Genomic DNA, 13,676 nt, shown 5'->3' on the forward strand with positions numbered 1-13,676 from the left:
TTTTTTTTTTTTTTTTTAAGAGACTAGGTCTTACTATAATGCCCAGGCTGGTCTCAAACTCCTGGGTACCAGCGATCTGCCCACCTCGGCCTCCCAAAGTGCTGGGATTGCAGGCATGAGCCATCACCACACCTGGCCAAATTGCTCTTTTTAATAACAGTGTACTTACTGGGCGTGATGGCTCACACCTGTAATCCCAGCACTTGGGGAGGCCGGGGTGGGTGGATCACTTGAGGTCAGGAGTTCGAGACCAGCCTAGCCAACATAGCAAAACCCTGTCTCTACTGAAAATACAAAAATTAGCTGGGTGTGGTGGCAGGCACCTGTAATCCCAGCTACTCGGGAGGCTGAGGCAAGAGAATCGCTTGAACATGGGAGGTGAAGGTTGCAGTGAGCCAAGATTGCACCACTACACTCCAGCCTGGGCGACAAAGTGAGACTCTGTCTCAAAAAAGAAAAAAAAAAAAACTTTGGTGTTTTTAAGCTTGCACACCATCATTCTGGGGTTGACTAGTCTCACTGGGAACTAGAGTGATTTCAAGTGACATCGCAAAGTGGACACTGATTAAAAGGTCAAATGGGCTGAGTTTCAAGAGATGGGAGAACAGGAAACCGAGTTTAGAGGGTAAGGAGTGTTTGTTTCGAGGGGGCTAAGGGTCGGGAATTGTTAGAGGGCCCCAGGAATTACTGTCTAAAAAGTCATATTGGTATCGAAGGGTCGGAGTGTCAAAAATGCGGCAGCCTTACGTGTTGTGGCAGAAAGAGTGCTTTAAAAGGCCCCATATTCCAACTGGGCTGACTCCCACGATGGAGGGAAGAAGATTTGGCCCCTTTTATTGGGTAGTGGGATACAGTGTAGTCACTACAGGAGAGGGGTTGACAGGGCTGCTAGAAGGCCGGGGATTCAGAGGGAGGCGGAGCTGGCCTAGCGCGGAACCCTCCCTCCCAAGTTTATGCTCTTTAGGGTGAAGAATACAGTGTGGATGGTAGGGAATTTAATCCCCAGGACTGGTTTCGCGTACTATGAGACTGTTCCTCTGGCCAGCCCCCTTTTTTCAAGCAAGCTGCAGGCTTCGCCTCGGCCCTAGAAACCGGATAGGCCTCTCCGTGCGCTCTCAACCTAACCTGCGGGGGAGGGGGAAGGGAGCTCCTCATAGTCCCGCCCTTTGCGCTCTTTTGCGTCTTCTCGCTTTTGGTGACTGGCAGTGCGCTCTAGCCAATGATGGCGCGGGGCGGGCAGGAGCATCAGGTTAGGTTGCACAGGAGGAGGGGGAACTGGTGCTGGAGAGACAGGGAGAGGGGCGAACCGGCCCCCCACAGCCGCTGCAGGTAAAGCCACCTCTCTCCTCCACTGGGGTGAGGCACGGCTCCTTTTCTCCTTCAGGGCTTGTCGGGCTTCTCAGCCTGCAGCTTCCGCCCTAACATTTGCTCCTACCCCGGGCATCCACACCCCCCACCCCCCGCATCTTCCCGTCTTGGCCATCCCCACCCTGGAGGGCACCCCCGCTAGCTCCTTACCTCAAGTGCATGTACCTAATTTCCATTTTGGGGTCTCCAGTTACCAGAAATCTTCCGCCTCTGCTCTATGGACCTTACTGGCACCAACCCCGGCAGTATGAGCAGGTAATGTACCCGGGTCCCCCCCACCCCCACCCCAGTCGCGTTTTCCTCTTCATCAACCCCACACTTCCTCACCTCGCCCTTTCCCTTTTTTCATTTGAGTACAAAATCTCTGTAGTTTCTTCTTTACCCCCTGAAAATACATGTCTTTAGCTTTCGTAGTTATCTATTTTGCTTTTCCGATTTATTCACAAGGTCTTACTTTACTAGCCTTATTTTCCCCCAAATGACCATACCCTTGATTGAGGTGTGAGTGCTTTCTCTTTCAGTAATTGGAAAACAAAAACAGAGTAGCCACACATTTTGACAGTGAGAATGGTGAAGATAGAGAAAATGGCCTAGGATCTTGATCTACTTAGGAAATCTGAGTGGCTCCAATTGGGTCCTATGTCTTTCCATCCTGATCCTTTGCTGACCCTAAATTGTGATTGCATTCACTTTGGGTGTTTATTTTTCATTTCTGTATAAGATTTGAGACCCTTCGTGTGTCACAGATGTCTTCATGGTACAGTTTTAAAATACTTCTCTTTTAAAATTATGTTGGTGATTTTCATTTTAGCCCTTTGGATTCTTTTATTTTCAAGATATTTCTCATTTAAATTAAGCTGCTTCTACCCATCTTGTGTTTCAGTAACATGTACTTATGTCTCTCTGCAACTGATCTTCTTGAAAGGATACAGTTTCCAACAACAAGATTTACACTTTGAAGTAAATAAAATACTTTATTTTTTTCCGAACCTTTGAGCAGCTAGAGGTTAAGTGGTCATGAGTGGTACTTTCTAAAAGTGCACATTACAGAAAGAGGTCAGCATTGCTCAATACTGCATTCGTTCATTGTCTTCTAAGAGGTTGTCACTACAGAGAAATCTATAAGTGGGCAATAGATATCTGTAGCTCATTTTACATAATTTTATCTATTAGATGACTGAACTAATCTCTTCTAGTGCTTCTCATCCCTCATAAACAGTAAATTATGATAAACTCCTTTTGAGAGGCTATAGGAAATCTTATCCCATCCCAAAGATATTGGTAACTCTGCCAAGCCAGGAATGTTTCTTCTCTGCCCCCTACTCCTTACATGTGTCTTTTACAGATCTTCACTGGCCAAGAAGGCTTTGTCCAGTGTTAATAAATATAAATAGCCTAAACAATGAGATGTAGTTTTTTCACTTGATAAATATAAAATTATAATACTGAATGCACCCTTAAGAACTGCACATTTATCTCCACCCTCAGTTCCCAGAAGCCCTTCTTAAGGGCCTTAGTCTCCATCCCCTGGTTGAGAATCACTGCTTTGTTGAAAGGTATGGACAGATCGAGATGGAAAAATATAAGGTAGAATTAAAACAAAATACTTTCTTATAGGACAGGCAGTTTATTATAGAAATGGGCAAGGTTGAGGAATAATGTAAAATAAGAATGAGAGACTTGGGACTCTGGATTTCCAAAAAAAATCGAGAACTGTATTAAAGGTGGTAAAGCTGCAGGAGAACATCAGTTTGTACCTGTCTTAAGGGGAAGCAGTAGTTTCACCTTTAAGAAGGAGATAAAGTGAAGGGCTATGCTGGCATATATAATAAAGTATTTTTCTACAGGTTATTGGATTGTTATTTGGCGATTCTAGATAGGTGGCCTTGGATTTTAACATTAACTGACTAGTTTGTTACTTTTCCCTTCCACTGCCATTCCTCACCCCCGACATGCCCTCCAAGATTTCTGTCATGATTCTGGTCATTAGTTTGTAATTATGGAAAGTGACTAAGTACGACCACTAAATTTTGTCTTTTCTTTTGAGCACATACATGTGTTTCTCTTTTGGGGAATGGTGGGCCAAGACTGGCTTTTCATTCTTAATGTGATAAAAGTTGGTATGACTTATTTATCTAGGCAGTTACTTTGCCTTGAAACCCACTTAACATCTGTTCATTTTTGCTACTAGGGTTTGAATCAAGGAAAGAGAATTCATGAGATGGATGAGAGGATTCATGAGATGGATGAGCTTGGTAGAATAAATAAGCCATTTGTGGATATAGCTAGAGTAACCCACAAGTAGTAGTAGAAGGAGGGTTAAAAAAAGTTAGATGTATGTTGGGAGAAGGTTTAATCTTGTAAGACTCAAGGACAGTTTAAAGATGAGAGCTAGAAAAGAAGTAGGAGACTAGGATAAAAATATGAGATGAATTGGGTCAGTATAGGTGAGATGATGGGACTGAGAAGTAATGATACTTGGTGGCAAGATTTTTAAATTATTAGGCATAGACCAAAGTAGGAGAAGCAGAAATTTGGTTCGAAAATTGGGAAGGGAGAGATAAATGATAATGCATTGATCTTTAAAAAGCTTATACTAAGTAATATGGGGGTAAGGAGATTCATCAGAAACCATTAGCCTTGTTTCTCCTATTTAAAAAAAAAAATCTAGGCCTAAGATTGGATCATTATGGGGGAAAGGAAGAGCATTAGAATTAACAAATAGCAAGGAATCATGGAAGTAACAAAATACTCCATGGAAGAAGGAGCAGGCTATAAACTATTTGCAACATAAACTTCTATTTAGTAGAAACTTTCGGTGTGGTGGCTCAGGCCTATAATCCTAGCACTTTGGGATGCTGAGGTGGATGGATCACCTGAGGTCGGGAGTTTGAGACCAGCCTGACCAACATGGAGAAAATCCATCTCTACTAAAAACACAAAATTAGCCGAGCGTGGTGACGCAGGCCTGTAATCCCACCTATTCGGGAGGCTGAGGCAGGAGAATCGCTTGAACTCAGGAGGTGGAGGTTGTGGTGAACTGAGATCACACCATTGCATTCCATCCTGGGCAACAGGAGCGAAACTCTGTCTTGAAAAAAAAAAAGAAAAGAAACTTTCACTGTTGTTTTTATATTACTCCTAGCTGTAGATACTTTAACTTCTGATGGTGCATAGAGAATGAAAGATAATTGGTGCCAAAGTAGGTATACTGGAAAAAAGTTGATGATAATGGGGAGGAAATTTATTAATATCAAGTTATTGAGTAGGTTTTCATTAAATCAGGAAACATTCATAACTTTTCTCATTGCCATTTTGAGTAATTTGGAGGCAAATATTAGATATGAAAGGCTGGAATGAGCTGGTGGAATAGCCTAGCCAGGAATGGGAGATGGTATGGATCTTGGGTTGAGATATGAAAAGTATACAATTACTAAAGCAAGGAAGATCTTGTTTAACATTGTTGGAGATACCAGGTATACTTTGTAATTTTGACTCATGTGTTTATTCTTTGTGTTGGAGTATCTGATCTATTAACCCATATTATATTGTTTTATAATGATAAGTGAGATGGGTTGGGAAGGAAAAAAACATAGCATGGGGGGTGGTATGGAAAAGTCTCCTTCAGTCAGGACTGTGTCCCTGAAATTTCTTATCTGGTGTCTTCCAAAAGTTAGGAGAAATGGTCTTACCAAGCAAGACTTTCCTGTATTGTCAAATATTATCATCATATACAAAGAACAGATATTTCTTTTTCATATATTTGGGTTATATGGTGACATACTTCCCTGTCTTTGATACCTTTTCCTTTTTCCACTAGTTTCATGAACTTAAAACCCTAGGCATGGATTTTGTAAACCTACTTTCAGCCATTCATAAGACACGTTTTCAAGATAGGAAGCTTTTTACCATCTCATGTTAGAATCAAAGAATACCATTTAGTTTCTGTGAGGATCAAATGGTTTACTCCAGATAATGCAAGCAAGTATAATTCATTAACTGTTTTTTGATTAGCTACTATATGTGCTATGTCCTGCTGGTTCTTTAGGGATCCACAGACAAATAAGACATAGTCCCCATCATCCAAGAACTTTCTCCTAGAGAAAGAGGAGCTGGGCCATGGTACAGGGTTGTGGAGAGTGTACATTGCATACATTCATAACCAACTTTTATATATTTAGTATGGCAATTTTCCAAGCATCTTGAGAAGTAGGCAACTTTTTACAATTTGCACAAAGTAACCATTTGGGCCTTCAGAGGATATAGACAGACTTAGGTCATTATAATAAAATATTAAATGTAAGTGCTTTAAATAAGGTATAAACAATGGTGTGGGTATTTAAAGGAGGTGGAGATCAAGTCATCACAAGTTGCTCAGTTGTTAAAGGGTCAGCGGTTCAGGGCTTACTTAATGGATTCGAAGACCTTTGAGGGTTGGTAGGATTTTAGCTGCGAAAGATTATTGGCATTGGGATGGAGAGGACGTGTTCCAGGCAGAAAGTACAGCATCATAAGCAAAGTCACACAGGTAGGAATCGCATTAAGGGAATTGTGTAGTCTAGTTGGACTGGAATGTAAGATACATATAAGAGATGGTAAGAGAGGAAGTTGGGAATGTAAATTGGAAACAAAATGTTGACTCCTTTGCAATTGACATTTTTTATTTTAAATATGAGAAAGGTTTCTTGAGAGGGAACTTAAGAACAAAAACCCTATTATAGATTAATATGTTAACTACACTAAAGGTTGCAAAACTTCCTGGGTAAAATTGTATAATCAGCTTGGTGAGATTGTACTATGAGCCTTGGTTAAAGATGGTTATTTTTGCCAATAGTAAGTAAAAATATATAAAACACAAGAAATATTTATAAAATAGAATATATCCAGAAACCTTTATCTGTAGAGTCACTGTAATTCTTGTGGCATATTTTTGAGTTCTACTAACTTAAAAACTGAAAATAGAAGGTAAATGAATTTAAATTTTATCTTTACCAAAGAATAATAATTGTTAAACGGAGAGAGACAGCCAAATGCTCTTGACAGACAGAATCTTTAAAGTTTGTAGGTGTAAGTGCCCAAGAGGGGGTTGTTGTTATTTTTCTCTTTTAGTTTTAGTTTTGAAGCAGAAATATGAGTGTTCTTTCTGCTGTATGTCCGTCCTCAGATTTCCTCACATTTCCCTCTTATATTCATGCTATTTGATATTAAGAAAGTACCTTAGAAGGAAAAATTTTCTCTGAGATCACCAACTTTGCTTATTTTTCATTTGTATTTGTATTCCTACAACAGGAGTTCCACCATCTTCCTCTGAAGACCTAGCCATCTTGCTCCATGAAGGTCAGGACAATCTGACATGCACTTGTTTCTTGCCTCTATACTTGAAGAGTAGTCCTCTTACATTGTGTACATTTTTTTCTTAATAGGGGAGGGGAGGGGAGAGCCAGTACCCCCCCTCCCCTTCCCTCCCTAGACCTTGGAGAAATATCCTCCATTACTTTCCCAAGATGGCAGACCCCATCATGGATCTGTTTGATGACCCAAATTTATTTGGCCTGGACTCTTTGACTGATGACAGCTTTAACCAGGTCACACAAGACCCCATTGAGGAAGCCCTTGGACTGCCAAGCTCTCTGGACTCCTTGGATCAGATGAACCAGGATGGTGGAGGTGGTGATATGGGGAATTCATCAGCAAGTGAACTGGTCCCTCCACCAGAGGAAACAGCTCCCACAGAACTTCCCAAAGAATCCACAGCTCCAGCTCCAGAATCCATAACCTTGCATGATTATACCACTCAGCCTGCCAGCCAGGAGCAGCCAGCCCAACCTGTCTTACAGACATCGACGCCAACATCAGGACTTTTGCAGGTCTCCAAGAGCCAGGAGATCCTGAGCCAAGGGAATCCTTTCATGGGTGTCTCTGCCACAGCTGTCTCCTCCAGTAGTGCTGGAGGGCAGCCACCTCAGTCAGCCCCTAAGATTGTTATCCTTAAGGCCCCACCAAGCTCCTCAGTCACTGGTGCCCATGTGGCACAAATTCAGGCCCAAGGTATCACCAGCACAGCTCAGCCCCTGGTGGCAGGCACAGCCAATGGTGGAAAAGTCACTTTTACCAAAGTGCTAACCGGCACACCCCTTCGACCAGGTGTTTCCATTGTCTCTGGTAATGCAGTGTTGGCCGCCAAGGTCCCTGGGAACCAGGCTGCTGTTCAGCGCATTGTCCAGCCCAGCCGACCAGTAAAGCAGCTGGTCCTCCAGCCAGTTAAGGGTCCAGCTCCTGCTGGAAACCCTGGGGCCACAGGGCCCCCACTGAAGCCTGCAGTTACACTGACCTCTACACCTACCCAGGTGACTTGAGTGAAAGGGGGAGGTGAATTTTGGTTTCATAGAGGGCCCAGCAACTCTTTGAGAGAGAGCGAGCGCATGAGAGCTTTCTCTGGGAAAGCCTATTTAAATTCCATCTTTGCTTTTTATCAGTTAGTGTGACAGCCACATACTTAGTACTTGCTAGGTGGAAGCAGTTAATGTTAACATATTTTTTGAGCTCTTACTACATGTTTACATTGTACCTAGCTGGTGCTAAATAAGACAAACACGGTCCCTGTCCTTACAGAGCTCACCGTCTGCCAGGAAAGACAGATATTAAGCAACAGTTCACAATGACTGTGTGATATAAAGTTTTATGAGAAATATGGGATGCTATGGGAACAAAGAAACATCTTTGAAGAATTATCTTTATATTTACAAGACTTGTAAGAGCTATTTATATCTTTCTTGTATTCTTATTACTAAGATTGTCCCCCTCCTACTTTGCTCAGTGAAAGTGTTAGTTTCTAGTGTAAGATGGTAGAGGCTCTAGCATCTGAATAAAGGGCCAAAAGAGTTGGTGGGGGTGGGGGCGCAGGATTGAGATAAGTAGGACTAGCCAGGCATAATATCTCTCACCTGTGATCCCAGCTACTCAGGAGGCTGAGGCAGGAGGATTGCTTGAGGCCAGGAGTTCAAGACCAGCCTGGGCCACAGAGTGAGACCCCGTCTTTAAAAAAAAAGTAGGTCTAGTGGGAAGAAGCTACAAGGAGGCAGATTTCAATTCAATATAAGGAATTTTGTATTAATAGGTTTCCATAAATGAACTGCTGCATTAGAAGATAGCCTTCCATCAGGAGTTTTAAAAACATAGCTTGATACCTACTAAGCAGAAGCATTATAGAAAAGATTCTGTCAGGATAGCTGATAGTCCCAGCGCTTTGGGAGGCTGAGGCCGGAGGATCGCTTGAGGCCAGGAGTTCGAGACCAGCCTGGAAAACATAGACCTCATCTCTACAAAAAAAATAAATAAAAATTAGCTGGACATGGTGCATGCACCTATAGTACCAGCTACTCAGGAGGCTGAAGTGGGAGGATCACTCGAGCCTAGGATTTCTGGGCTGTTGGTGTGCTATGCTAATCAGGCGTCTGCACTAAGTTTGACATCAATATGGTGACCTCCCAGGAGCAAGGGACACCAGGTTGCCTAAGGAGGGATGAATTGCCCATTTTGGAAACGAGCAGAGCAGCACTCCCTTGCTGATCAGCAGTAGGGTTGTGCCTGTAAATAGCCAGTGCACTCTAGCTTGGGCAATACAGCGAGACCCTGTCTCTAAAAATAACAAAAAAGATTCTATCAAGACAGATAGGGTGATGAACAAAGTGAATTGTACTGTGTCTTTTGACCCACAGTTTTTATGATTCTAGGATGAAGAAAACTGGTGTAAATATTTCAGAGTATACAATTCTTTAATGTTGTACTCCTCTTGCAATTTCCTTTCTTCACTTTAGGGTGAATCGAAACGCATCACCCTGGTCCTCCAGCAGCCACAGTCTGGAGGTCCCCAAGGACATCGGCATGTTGTGCTAGGGAGTCTACCAGGCAAGATAGTGTTACAGGGCAACCAGCTGGCAGCCCTGACTCAAGCCAAGAATGCCCAAGGGCAGCCTGCCAAGGTAGTAACTATCCAGCTGCAGGTGCAGCAACCACAGCAAAAAATCCAGATTGTACCACAACCACCGTCATCGCAGCCACAGCCCCAGCAGCCACCCTCAACCCAGCCAGTGACTCTGTCCTCTGTACAGCAGGCTCAGATAATGGGACCAGGACAAAGCCCAGGACAAAGACTTTCAGTACCAGTCAAGGTGGTACTGCAGCCACAGGTGAGAGACTTACATAGTAAGGAAAAGAAAGAAAACAAAACTACTTAGTCCTTTGCTGTTGCCCTCGGTAACCACTCTAGTTTTGTATCTCTGAACTGAGATGCAGACTTAATTCTTTCATCCCTGGAAACCTTATTTTAATTATATTATTAAAAGGTTAGAGAGGGATTGTTGGGTTTGGGATATGAGGTTATTTAGTATGTATTTTTTAATTGTTCCATTTACAGTCTTTTCCTAATATTATTGTGAAATGAAAATGATCTGTGATATCCTTTAAATGATATTTCAGAAAGGATATAAAGAAATAAGTGATCAGTCCTCCTCTCACCCCCGCCACCCTGCCCTCCCCCCACCCCCCAGGCAGATAAAAGGTAGGCCAAGCGTAGAATTTGAATTTTTTTACTGTTAGGCCAGAGCCCAATATTGGATATATTAGTTGTAATTTTTCTGAAGTAATGGAGATGTGTATTGATGGAAGCATAACAAAAAGATACTGAAGTTTATTTTGGCAGAATTCTTGCTTTTTCTCACCCTTCTCCCACCAAAAGAATACATTTTAAAAAATAGGTGTAGGTTCAGTAAGATTCAGTCTGAGCTTGGTTCTTGAGGGATTAAAGAACTAGTTTCTAGCCCCCCTGCTTCACAGCTGGATTTTATTTAGGCCATTTAACTACAAGCAAGTTGAAATTGTAGTGTCTTTATTTCTATAGGCTGGCTCTTCCCAAGGGGCCTCTTCTGGGCTCTCTGTAGTTAAAGTTCTAAGTGCCAGTGAAGTGGCAGCTTTGTCATCACCAGCAAGCTCTGCTCCTCATTCGGGGGGAAAGACAGGAATGGAGGAAAACCGCAGATTGGAACACCAGAAGAAACAAGAGAAAGCAAATCGGATTGTAGCAGAGGCCATTGCGAGGGCCCGTGCCCGCGGTGAGCAGAACATACCTCGAGTCTTAAATGAGGATGAGTTGCCCAGCGTTCGGCCAGAGGAGGAAGGTGAGAAGAAACGCAGGAAGAAGAGTGCTGGGGAGAGGCTGAAAGAGGAAAAGCCAAAGAAGAATAAAACATCTGGTACCTCCAAAACAAAGGGCAAGAGTAAGCTAAAGTGAGTACTCTTTGCCGTTTTGATGGGACATTTGAGGGCAGAGGACTCATTTCTAAAATGGGTTGAGGAACTTACATGTATTTACTAGCTACATAGTTCAAGATGATCTATTATAGAAAATAATAGGGCCTTTCTTTTTTTCTGTCTTAATGCTTACAGGATTTGTTAAATGGAAAATTGAAATTAGCATATTTTAAGAGGAAAACACGAAGGCACAGGAAAGATAGTCACCGTGTTGGGAGTTACCTTTAAAAGCTGTGACTCTGCATTCATATATTTGTCCTGATTTTGTATTACTGTACTGTGAAAGAGATTTCTCACTACCTCCTACCACCCACATCAGTAAAAAGAGAACTACTGGAGGCATAGCTGTCCTGTTCTTGCATCTCATCTGTGAATTGGAGATTTCAGCATCTACCATTAACTTTAAGCAGTGTTGACAGAAAAGTGATGGCTTGCCACATAATCTTGTCATAACTGAGTGTCCTCTCTTTCCCTTCCATGTCTTGTATCTTCTCCTCTCTTACTAGCTTTTACTCTCTGGGATTCTTCAGGCTTTGGGGTGCAAATATAATAATGCTTTATATTTGTACCGGATTTTTCAGCTTTTAAAAGACAGTTTTATATTTCTTATTTGAGCCTCAGTAACTGTCAGGACAGGTATTATCTCTCTAATATTTACAAATAATGAAACTAATACTCTTGTAGTGACAGAAGTGGAACTGCATCTTAATCTGGTATTTATTCTTCTATCTTGTGCTACCTTCCTTCAGATATTTATGAACACAGTAATAACAAGGATTTGTCAAATATGGTGTGAGGGTCAGTCAGTGGTTTACAAATCCTAATATCTTCTTTTTTTCAAACACCCTATTTAATAGCTGTGTGTTCTATTGACTGTCTGGAAGTTTTGTATGTGATGGTTTAGATTAATTATGTTTTTTTACTGCTAAATTTTCTTTGCCTTCGCTGAAAATGAATTTGGTTTTTTCCTTTTTAGCACCATCACTCCTGTAGTGGGTAAGAAGAGAAAACGTAATACCTCATCTGATAATTCAGATGTGGAAGTCATGCCTGCTCAGTCACCTCGAGAAGATGAGGAAAGCAGCATTCAGGTAAAAGGATCCCAAAAGAATTTAGTAGAAAAAAAACCATGTTTAATTATGGCTAACCAAACCAAGAAGATATTGAGAGGTTATAAGTCTATACACATTTCTTCGGTTTTTCTAAACTGGACGTAGGCCTAAAAGGTCAGTGGACCTGGTCAATGTCTTTTTTTCTGTTGTTGTTGTTGTTGTTTTTCTTCTTGAGACAGAGTCTTGTTCTGTCGTCCAGGTCTGGAGTGCAGTGGCACGATCTCAGCTTACTTCAACCTCTGCCTCTCGGTTTCAAACAATTCTCCTGCCGTAGCCTCCCGAGTAACTAGAATTACAGGCATGCACCACCATGCCCAGCTAATTTTTGTATTTTTTTAGTAGAGACCAGGTTTCACCATGTTAGCCAAGCTGGTCTCGAACTCCTGACCTCAAGTGATCTGCCTGCCTTGGCCTCTCACTGGTCAGGGTCTTTAAATTATTTTTTTAGGCAAAGAGCATATTACTATAAAAATAGCGATACTTGCCCGGACATAGTGGCTCACACCACTCACTCCCAGCACTTTGGGAGGCCGAGGCAGGTGGATCACCTGAGGTCAGGAGTTGGAGACCAGCCTGGTCAACCAGGTGAAACCCCATCTCTACTAAAAATACAAAAATTAGCCAGGTGTGATGGTGGGTGCCTATAATCCCAGCTACTCGGGAGGCTAAGGCAGGAGAATCACTTGAATCTGGGAGGTGGAGGTTGCAGTGAGCTGAGATCGTGCCATTGCACTCCAGCCTGGGCAACAGAGCGAGTCTCTGTCTCAAAGAAAAAAAGCAATACTCATTTTCTCAAATTCCAGTGTTTCAAATACTAAGCAAATCATATGAAATCATGCTGCATGATTGCCCTTCTGGCTGGGTCAAAACTTGACTCTCTCTTCGAACTCTCCAAGAATCCCTTTGGCTTACCTTTTCTACACTTCAGGATTCTAACTCTGTGAACTAGGGTAGCTAGGGACAAAGTTTCTTCCTATGTTTTGAAGATGAGAGGCGTTGGAAGAGACCAAAAGAAACTAGACCAGAAGTGTAGGCTTCCATCTCTGATTTGTTGCCTTATGGCAGGCATCTCTGATTTGTAGGCTTCCATCTCTGATTTGTTGCCTTATGGCAGGTTCAAGCAGTTGTCCTACCTCAGCCTCCTGAGTAGCTGGGATTACAGGTGTGCGCCACCATGCCCAGCTAATTTTTGTAATTTTTAGTAGAGACAGGGTTTCGCCATGTTGGTCAGGCTGGTGTTCAACTCCTGGCCTCAAGCGATCCACCTGCCTCAGCCTCCAAAGTGCTGGGATTACAGACAGGAGCCACTGCACCTGGCTACATTTCTTTTTTTATTAAAATAAATTACCCAATCCTGGGTACTCTGTTATAGCAACACAAAATGGACGTGATTTGTTAAAACAACTTGTTTTTTAAGTAAAGGTTAAATAAGGATTAGAGGATTATGCAAATAAAGTAATAAAGTATTTGTTAAACAAAAACAATGAAGGAAATTTTTAATAATACAAAATACACAGAGATTACTAAAATTTAGAAAGTGGTCTGTTAGTTTGCTAGGACCACCATAACAAAATACCACAGACTAGGTGTCTTAAACTATGAACACTTCTTTTCTTTTTGTTTGTTTCTTTGTGTCTTTTTTTTTTTGAGACAGGGTCTCGTTCTGTCACCCAGGCTAGAATGCAGTGGCGCAATCTCGGCTCACTGCAACCTCCACCTCCCAGGTTCAAGTGATTCTCCTGCCTCAGCCTCCTGAGTAGCTGGGATCGTAGGTGTGTGCCACCACGCCCAGCTAATTTTTGTATTTTTAGTGGAGATGGAGTTTCACCGTGTTGGCCAGGCTGGCCTCAATCTCTTGACCTCAGGTGATTCACCTGCCTTGTCCTC

At 42.3% G+C, this 13,676-nt stretch overlaps 1 protein-coding gene across 2 annotated transcripts in view; it reads left to right on the top strand.

The window, feature by feature from the left end:
- Nucleotides 1-1,224: 1,224 nt before the first annotated feature.
- The window catches only part of CHD8 (chromodomain helicase DNA binding protein 8), a 50,401-nt gene continuing 37,949 nt past the window's right edge, over nucleotides 1,225-13,676 (top strand). Inside the window, exons 1-6 of one of the 2 annotated variants that reach the window (XM_011930929.1) lie at nucleotides 1,225-1,329; nucleotides 1,559-1,623; nucleotides 6,658-7,715; nucleotides 9,186-9,557; nucleotides 10,268-10,653; nucleotides 11,654-11,768. In XM_011930929.1, the coding sequence (XP_011786319.1) occupies nucleotides 6,873-7,715; nucleotides 9,186-9,557; nucleotides 10,268-10,653; nucleotides 11,654-11,768 (1,716 nt within the window). In that variant the 5' untranslated portion in view covers nucleotides 1,225-1,329; nucleotides 1,559-1,623; nucleotides 6,658-6,872. The remainder of the gene's footprint in view (nucleotides 1,330-1,558; nucleotides 1,624-6,657; nucleotides 7,716-9,185; nucleotides 9,558-10,267; nucleotides 10,654-11,653; nucleotides 11,769-13,676) is intronic. The other variant, XM_011930930.1, reaches the window with a different exon arrangement.

The sequence above is a fragment of the Colobus angolensis genome, unplaced genomic scaffold, assembly GCF_000951035.1.
Source record: "Colobus angolensis palliatus isolate OR3802 unplaced genomic scaffold, Cang.pa_1.0 Scaffold88, whole genome shotgun sequence".
In the NCBI taxonomy this organism is placed as follows: domain Eukaryota; kingdom Metazoa; phylum Chordata; class Mammalia; order Primates; family Cercopithecidae; genus Colobus; species Colobus angolensis.